The 9,557-nt window shown below is 43.2% G+C and overlaps 1 protein-coding gene across 1 annotated transcript in view; it reads left to right on the top strand.

Moving 5' to 3' along the window:
• Window positions 1–6,416: 6,416 nt before the first annotated feature.
• The window catches only part of LOC104020347 (cytosolic phospholipase A2 epsilon), a 36,407-nt gene continuing 33,266 nt past the window's right edge, over window positions 6,417–9,557 (top strand). Inside the window, exons 1-2 of the mRNA XM_009473763.1 lie at window positions 6,417–6,443; window positions 8,682–8,754. Coding sequence (XP_009472038.1) covers window positions 6,417–6,443; window positions 8,682–8,754 — 100 coding nt within the window. The remainder of the gene's footprint in view (window positions 6,444–8,681; window positions 8,755–9,557) is intronic.

Below are 9,557 nucleotides of genomic sequence, written 5' to 3'. Positions count from 1 at the left end.
TTGGGACCATTGGTAGCAAATCCATAAAGGCCTCTTCAGACACAGAAGGTGGTAACCATGCAGTATCATTTTACTTGGTTTTAATAACTTAAATTAAATGGTGTTCTACCTTTTAAGAGTTTTGTTTCCCACGTGCTTTTTTGTCATGAACTGTCATGAAATATATGTATCTTATGAAGGATTTATTTAATTTTTCAAACTTGTGTTGGATGACAGATGCATGGATGATGATCTTTTAGGTCTTTGATGACATCTATTCTTATAAATTGAATCAAACTTATGAATTTGTTTTGAAGGACCATTGCCATTTCCTCTCACAACCAACTGTGTTCTGTCTCTGATCACGTGCGTGTGCTTCAGTTGCCTCCCTGAAATCCAATTTTGCTTCAGCATCATCTGTAGCTTATTCAATGTAGTGAATTGAAATATTACTGAAACAGCATGTGAGGGGGATTGCAGGATGTGTGGTAACTGCACACAGAGAATCACACTGGAGAAATGGAGTAAGATACCAATATTCTGTTCACTGCATCACAGTTATTAAACAACCATAAAATGTAAAATACAGCTGCTAGGTATGCCAATACAAATTAAGATTATATGATTGCCACAGTCTAACTAGTTATTTGACAAGTACATTGAAGTGCAGTGGCTGAGGGGAAAAAGCTGATTTATACACACATAGCACAAAAGCATAACAGCTCTCAAACATCAGTGTGGTTGCCAAAGAACAGAAGAAGAAATGCCCATCCTGGGCATGCACTAAATGATGTGTGCACTCATCTGATAAGGAATGATGAGCAACCCATTAACAAAAAGCAGCACTCCTCTTCAAGCTGGACAGGAGACCAGTTTGTAACGCTGGAAACAATTGTGTCATTCCCAAGAAGCAAGAGTCTTGTCCACTAAAGCATGGATGTTGATCGACCATCATTGCATACCTGAATGTGGATATATAGCAGAATAAATAGCTTACATTTCTTCTTCTTCAGCTAATGAGACATTTCATAAGTAAATCCTTTGCCCCTTTGGACAGTTTTTCAGATGTTATGAAAAAATATGAACTGTCTGGATTTAAGAAAGCCCTGGTGTTTTGAGGAGAAGGGAATCTACTTAAAAACACTAAAGGCCCGGAAAGGTCCAGCAGAGAGAGACATGTAGCTTCTGTTTCTAGTGTGAATTCTTCCTCAGAGGCGAGCTACTGGAGAAAGACAGATAGCCTTTTCTAGAACCGGATCTGGTTAAGATGTTGGTTTTTGCTGTCTTTTTGGTCATAGTCCCACATAAGCATTGTGAAAGAAAGGCTGATGCTGGTAGCCGGGAGTTTGTCAAAGGCTAGCGAGGATGAGACTCACAGGAGTCCCTCACCTCCTTGTGTAGCCTGGCCTAAAAGAAGTAGGCAAGACCTATAGAAGAGTCTTTTCTCTCCACAAATTTCCCAACAAGGTACATCATAGACAATTTCAACCTTATCTTCTAAAATTTTGTCCACTCTTTTATCTGAGAAGCCACTGATAAGCTTAAAATAAGGTACTCAAACTGTCAAAATGGGCATCATGACTGAATCTTTAATGTCTGCCAGGGATGGTGTGGTCATGTTTGTCGGAGTCCTCCTGTTATTGCAGAGATCTTGGTATTGCATCAGCTTTGCAAAGTCTGTGGGCTCCCCGAGGTGCTCTGGTTCAGTTTCACTTTTCAGCTGTTGGCCCTCTTTGGGGATTTTTTGTCAGTGTTAGATACTCTGCTTGACTTTGCCTGTGGACTTTTCAATAGTAAATAGTGAGCACCTGTTCCTTCCTGGTTTTACCATCCTCAGACTGGTCAGAAAACACGTATTACTTGAGATAAGTGAAAGAGTTCTCTGAGGATCCCTCCTACAGCCTTCTCCACCTTCTGCATGTCCCTTGTCAGAATTTCTGATGCACCCTAAAATCTCAGAACACCTGAACCAAACTAGAAATAGAAGTTTCTCAGACACTGGCACAATGTTTTGGGTTCCTGGATTCTGTACATTCTGTATGTTCTGTACATTGTTGTACATTCACACTAGACGTCTTGTCCCAGGTGCCTATGCTGGGACTACTACTAGGTCCTGTTCTAGCAGAAGCACTTGACAGCCAGTGTCTGGGACAGGCTCCCTGCAGCACCATGCTCTGCAGCACTTACTGCGGAGGAAACTCCAGTAAGAGTTCCCCTTGGGCAGGCGAGGTGATAGAGGCCTGGAGATCGGTCCTCCCTTTTTCTTTGCTAGAGTTAGTTAGGAAGTAGCTGTTTAGCAGCTGTTTTCAGGAGACCCAGCCATTACCTACCTCTTTCTCTACCTCAATTAGACACTCCTCAGTGTTGTTTAGTTAGACTTGTGTTTTGTTGAGTTTGGTGTTTTTTTTTTTCCTTGTGGGCAGACATCATCTTCCATAGCCTTGGTGCTACCATAGCCCTTCATCCCCAGGTCAGACTTTCCCAGGGGAACTGCTCAGGAAACATCAGTTCAGCCTCTGCAGAAGCTAACAAAACAGTCCAGGTTTAGCCACTTTCAGACCAGATTTCTCAGTTTTGGGACAAACAGCCAAGGTTGTTTGTCTGATTCAGGGTCTTTTTTTGCCAGACACAATGTTAATGGGAATGCTATCTTGTGTCCCTTCACATTTTCAGTCAGAAGAGTATTGAGGGTAGATTCCTAATCCTAAAATCATTGATGACCAAAGTAATTTTCATTCAGCGAGAAGCTGTAAGACTAGAACTTAACTATTGTGCATTTTTGTGATATGTGTGTGTAGAAGGGGAAGACAGGTCATGGGTACTGTGAGTGTATAGTGTCACCTCCTGCAGTTCTGAAGTGGTCATTTTGTAGCAGATATCTGGGCTTATTAGCAGCTGGACCTGTGCAAGAGCTATTCACCTGCGTATCTGCTGCTGCACAGTTTTCTGCCAGAAAATGGAAAAGTTGTGTGTCATTTTTATATCATAATTTGATGACACTGCATCATGTTTAAAACATCTAGATGTTAGCGTTTAAGATGAATCAATGTATGCCCTAATTTGGAGGATAATTTCTTCTTTTTGTCTTGGTTTACTCAGAAGTTTTGTGTTTGTGGAAGGGTTCTGAAAGCAGGAAAATGTATATCCACCTGACAAGTATATGAATGAAAGTGGGGAAACATCTACCAGCAAGCAACTCAACCCCCTCTACCTTCAAGAAGAGGAAAATAAATAAAATTTTGTTGAAATAGAAGGTTTTTCAAAGTTAGTTTGTCCTCAACTGGAGTGCTGCAATGGATGGCTATAAACTCTTCAAAGGGATAGGCAAGGAAGGAGAGGCGGTGGGGTAGCCCTGTATGTTAGGAATGTTTTGATTGTCTAGAGCTTAATGATGGTGACAGTAGGGTTGAGTATTTACGTGTAGGAATCGGGGGAAGGCCAACAAGGCAAATATCATGGTGGGAGTCTGTTATAGACCACCCAACCAGGATGAAGAGGCAGACAAAGTATTCTGTAAGCTGTTGGGAGAATTTTCACGATTGCTAGTCCTTGTTCTTGTGGGGGACTTCGACTTACCAGATGTCCGCTGGAAATACAATACAGCAGAGAGGAAACAGTCTAGGAGGTTCCTGGAGTGTGTGGAAGATAACTTCCTGGCACAGCGGGTGAGGGAGCCAACCAGGGAAGGTGCTCTGCTGGACCTCTTGTTTGCAAACAGAGAAGGACTTGTGCGTGATGTGACGATTGGAGGCCATCTGGGGCATAGCAATCATGAAATGATAGAGTTTTTGATTCTTGGAGAAGTATGGAGAGGGTTCAGCAGAACTGCTACCTTGGGCTTCCGGAGGGCAGACTTTGGCCTGTTTAGGAGCCTGGTTGACAGAGTCCCTTGGGAGGCAGTCCTGAGGGGCAGAGGAGTCCAGGAAGGCTGGGCATTCTTCAAGAAGGAAGTCTTAAAGGTGCAGGAGCAGGCTGTCTTCATGTGCCAAAAGATGAGCCGGTGGGGGACAAGACCGGCCTGGCTGAACAGAGAGGTTAGGCTGGAACTCGGGCAAAAAAGGAGGGTTTATGACCTTTGGAAGAAGGGGCAGGCAACTCAGGAGGACTACAAGGAGGTTGTGAGGTTATGCAGGGAGAAAATCAGAAGGGCCAAAGGCCAGCTGGAACTTAATCTGGCTACTTCTGTAAAAGACAACAAAAAATGTTTCTACAAATCCATTAGCAACAAAAGGAGGGGTAAGGAGAATCTCCATCCTTTATTGGATGCAGGGGGAAACATAGTGACAGAGGATGAGGAAAAGGCTGAGGTACTTAGTGTCTTATTTGCCTCAGTCTTTAACAGTCAGAACAGTTGTTCTTGGGGTACCAAGCCCTCTGAGCTGGGAGACAGGGACAGGCAGCAGAATGAAGCCCCCATAATCCAAGAGGAAATGGTTAGTGACCTGCTACACCACACAGACATGCACAAGTCTATGAGGCTGGATGGGGTCCACCTGAGGGTACTGAGGGAGCTGGTGGAAGTGCTCACCAAGCCATTTTCCATCATCTCTCAGCAGTCCTGGCTAACCGAGGAGGTCCCAGTTAATTGGAGGTTAGCAAATGTGACTCCCATCTACAAGAAGGGCTTGAAGGAGGATCCGGGGAGCTACAGGCCTGTCAGTCTGACCTCGGTGCCAGGGAAGGTTATGGAGCAGATCATCTTGAGTGCCATCATGCGGCACGTACAGGATAACCAGGTGATCAGGCCCAGTCAGCAAGGGTTTATGAAAGGCAGGTCCTGCTTGAGTAACCTGATCTCCTTCTATGATAAGGTGACTTGCTTAGCAGATGAGGGAAAGGCTGTGGATGTTGTGTACCTGGACTTTAGTAAAGCCTTTGACACCAATTCCCACAGCATTCTCCTAGAGAAATCAGCTGCTCATGGCTTGGACGGGTGTACTCTTCGCTGGGTAAATAACTGACTGGATGGCTGGGCCCAAAGATATGCAGTGAATGGAGTTAAATCCAGTTGGCAGCCGGTCACAGGCGATGTTCCCCAGGGCTCAGTATTGGGAACAGTTCTGTTTAATATCTTCATCAATGATCTGAACGAGGGGATCGAGTGAACCCTCAGTAAGTTTGCAGACGACACCAAGTTGGGCAGGAGTGTACCCTCTGCTGGAGGGTAGAAAGGCTCTACAGAGGGATCTGGAGAGGCTGGATTGATGGGCCAAGGCCAACTGTATGAGGTTCAACAAGGCTCAGTGCTGGGTCGTTGCACTTGGGTCACAACAACCCAATGCAACACTACAGGCTTGGGGAAGAGTGGTTGGAAAGCTGCCTGGCGTAAAAGGACATGGGGGTATTGGTTGACAGCTGGCTGAATAGGAGCCAGCAGTGTGCCCAGGTGGCCAAGAAGGCCCATAGCATCCTGGCTTGTATCAGGAATAGTGTGGCCAGCAGGATCAGGGAGGTGATCGTCCCCATGTACTTGGGCCTGGTGAGGCTGCACCTCGAATACTGTGTTTAGTTTTGGGCCCCTCACTACAGGAAGGGCATTGAGGTGCTGGAGCATGTCCAAAGAAGGACAACAAAACTGGTGAAGGGTCTGGAGCACAAGTCTTATGAGGAGCGGCTGAGGGAACTGGGGTTGTTTAGTCTGGAGAAGAGGAGGCTGAGGGGAGATGTTATTGCTCTCTACAACTGCCTGAAAGGAGGTTGTAGTGAGGTGGGGGTCAGTCTCTTCTCCCAAGTAACAAGTGATAGGACAACAGTAAAAGGCCTCAAGTTGTGCCAGGGGAAGTTTAGATTGGATATTAGGAAAAATTTCTTCACCAAAAGGGTAGTTGGGCACTGGAACAGGCTGCCCAGGGATGTGGTGGAGTCCCCATCCCTGGAGGTATTTAAAAGATGTGTAGATGTGGTGCTTAGGGACACGGTTTAGTGGTAGACTTGGCAGTGCTAGGTTAACAGTTGGACTTCATGATCTTAAAGATCTTTTCCAACCTAAACAATTCTATAGTTCTATGAATCTATGAGTCTGAAAGTTTTGGTTGTTGATTGGGGTGCTGTAGAGGTCTGTTTTCTTCCAGCCTACAGGTAGCTGCTATGATCTTCTTTCATTTGTGCACTGCTTAGGCTGCCAAGTCATAGGTATCCATGCATAAGTGCTGTGTGCTATCACTTTCTTATCTTAAATAGCTAATAACTCTTGGCACCTTGGTGTGTACAGCCTTCCCCCAACACACACCTCTGGTGTTTAACTATCAAATATCCCTCCCCTTCTCCCTTCATACTTTCCCTTTCAGGCAATGAGGAAGGTGGGGCATGGATAAGCCACTTGCTCCTCAGCAGGTGCCTCCTTAAAGTTTGCAGAGGTACTTCGTGAGTCACTGGCAACTGTTGCCTCTAATGCTGAAGTGACATCTGCATCTGACTTGTACGCAGCTGGGAGCACGATGGGATCATACTGGAGTGCTCATGAGGTAAGAGTGAGGAAATTCAGACCATAATTCATTAGAAGCTGAAGATGACCTGAGGTGGGTTTGTGATTGGGATTCTGGTGCCTAGAAGAGGACTTGGGAACTGTTAATCCAAATTCATATATGTATTTACTTATTTATGTCAGGCTGACTGATAGCTTTGCTGATATTGGCTGCCCTGTGGAGGCACTTTTGGTGCTGGAAGGAAGTTCAGCTGCAGTGAGTGATCGATGTGGAGGCTGGGAAGCAGTCTGAGGTGCCTCATATAAGAGCTTGCTGTGATTTGGGCTGAATCTGTGGTTTGATGCAAGCATTATGTATGTTGGGCTCTTCCATAGCACAGTATCTGCCAGCTATGACTATTGTCACATACTGTGCCCCCATAGCTATGCTACCAGCCGCCTGGTAGTGGTGTACACAGGAAAGTCACTGACTAAAAACAGTGATTAATCATGGACACAAAGATGATCCTAGTTTGACATTTGTGCATGGCTGACACCCAAGAAAATATTGACCTGCCTTTGTTCATAATTTCTGAGACTACTTTTTTTATTATTTACTTTTTCTGTGGAACATAACCAGGTGGGAAAAGCCCTAAAATTGCTTGTTGGGCTCCAGGGAGTCACATATTCTGTCCTCTCCTCAGCTCTGAAGTTAATCTGCTCTTTGACTACAAGCAAGTTATTAAATCATTCTATGCCCTGCTTCCCCTGCGGTAAAATGGAGATTATAGGGCTTCTCTCCATAACATTGATGTGTGTTAGCATAAGTGTGCATTGATGCTTGGAGACCTCAAATGTGGGATCCCCATGGCTTAACAAATAAAAAGCATGTATGTCTAACAAAATTGGTTAAAGAAACACTAAGGATCTACAGGTTCATTCTTTTGAAAGGAGAGGGGAGTAATGAACAGAGTCTGGCAATGGTCTTTGTGTGGAAACTGCATGTACAAAGCAAGGAATGGGACTGTCCTCTCTCCTCATCCCTCTGCCCTTAACCACTGAAGCAACCTCATGAGAAAAAGTAGAAGCTTCTTGGTGACAGGGGGCAGGATAATTGTTTCAGCTGGAACCTGAATCCAGACAAAAGATATTAAAACATGCCCTCCTGTTTTGGAGTGAGACATAAAATAGGGACCAAGGTCGGCTTATTGTAATTCAAGAGTGATAGGGGAGTTTGCATCCAACTTCTCAGCTGGGTCAGTTCCTAACTGGAAAATGAAGAGGAGTGACATAATTCCCCTAATGGATTTAATGGAGTCTTTTTGCTAGCAGAGAGTGGGAGAGGGATTAGGTAATGACCTTCAGTGAAGGGATAGCTAAAGTTTCAGGTATCTGCAAGTATTAATAATTTGTTTGGGTGATGTCTAGTTATTTGTCTTTCCTTCTGTGCTTGGCATTTCAGCTAATGATCTTTTTGCAAATATCCAGCATCTGGTTTGGGTGGGGAAGTTTTGTTAACATCTCTTCCTAAGTTGTTTTCTTTGGTGCAGATTCGGCTGCATTTGTGCTGGTGGTGCCTCACCAAACAGTTTCATTCTCCTCTGGGGTCATGACTCTTTTGAACATAACTAAGACATTGAAATCTACAGCATTGTGATTATACGTTTTACCACAAATTGTTTCTGTTTCCTAACAGTTCTTTGTATCCCCTCATTCTCCTCTTCTTGACCACAATAGCTGAACACCTCACAACCTTTCATGTATTTGCTCTCCACCATTTCTGGGAGCAGTTCCTGATAAAGATTTTAAATGCAAAGTTGGAATTTTTACTAAATAAAATTATCTGCTTTCCATGTGAAATTTCAACTGTTCAAGAGAATTGAAAATTTATTTTGGTTTTGTCTACAGATGTTTAATGGAGGGGTTTCTTATGCACACTCATTCTTTGCTAGCTTATTTTTCCAGCTTAATTATTGATAAAGATTTCTTTTAAATTAAAATATCCTGCCATGTAATGCAAACATTAATTGTATTTAAAACCATTTTACCGTGCTATCCACTCTGCTGTTATTTCTCCCATCAATAGCCTGCACAGAGGGAGGAATATTTCCTCTTTTTCTGCCTTTTTTTTTTAACTCTACGTAGACATGGTTTTAATTTCCAAAGCAGTGCAAGTAGTTCATCTTTCAACTTTGCTGCATGGCTTTGAAAATTGCATCATGCACTTATGAGAGGGCATGTTTTATGAAGCATAAACAATTTAAAATTCATGAAGATAATAACTTTGTCATTTTTGCAGAGTGAAGAATGCCCATGCTGCTCACTCTCCGTAAAAATCATAAGAATGAGAAATCTGACAAAGGCAGATATGTGTGAGTATCACAGTCTTTCCTTGCAGTTCCCAGAAGTTCAGTTGTGAAAGTAGAGTATAAGCAAGCACAGTAACTTGTATCTGTACATGAAGTGTCACCATGAAACCAACCATGGTTTCAAATATTGATGCATATTTGAATTCAGACTATTCTTAGAATACACTTTTGTATTAACAATATATTCCAGTTTACAGAATGTTACTATTAGTGGAAATATAAATGTCTACTGTGGTATACTGTAAAGTATCTTAACTGCTAACAAGCTTCAGAGCCAGTTTTGCTGAACAATTTCAGCTGTTAATTCTCAGTTGCAGTTTTTGATGTGCTGCAATGCAGGCTGCATCTCTGCTTCTCGACAAAAATGCCGGCACTGAAGTTAAGTGGCTGCAAGAACCTGTGGGGTAACATGGGAGCTTTGGTATCATCTTCTGTACCTGTCTATTTTTTGCAGACAGTAGAAACACATACAGGTACCTCTGAATTTCTATTTGCTTAAAGGAAAAAAAAAAAAAAGAGGAGCATTATATAGCTTATTGAACAACTTTTTTTCTGTCAATTGTTTACTGAAATGTATTTGAAATACCAGGCTTTCAAGGCAAAACCAGTACTATTGAAATGTTTCTGGGGACTTGGTGGAATGGGTGGAAGTTTAAGTGAAAAGAGGGAATCTCAGCGGTTACTTAGGTAGGAGAAAGTGGGCTGAAGGTCAACTCAAATACCTGCCTCAGAGAGAAAGAACAAGACAGGAACACAATGGAAAGGAAGTGAATACATACCTTTTCGTATTAACTAAGACCAAGTGA

Source organism: Nipponia nippon, unplaced genomic scaffold, assembly GCF_047370975.1.
Source record: "Nipponia nippon isolate SJK-2023a ecotype South Korea unplaced genomic scaffold, ASM4737097v1 scaffold_10, whole genome shotgun sequence".
In the NCBI taxonomy this organism is placed as follows: Eukaryota; Metazoa; Chordata; class Aves; order Pelecaniformes; family Threskiornithidae; genus Nipponia; species Nipponia nippon.
Note: the sequence above shows the minus strand (reverse complement) of the source record. Positions and strands in the feature narration are given on the sequence as shown.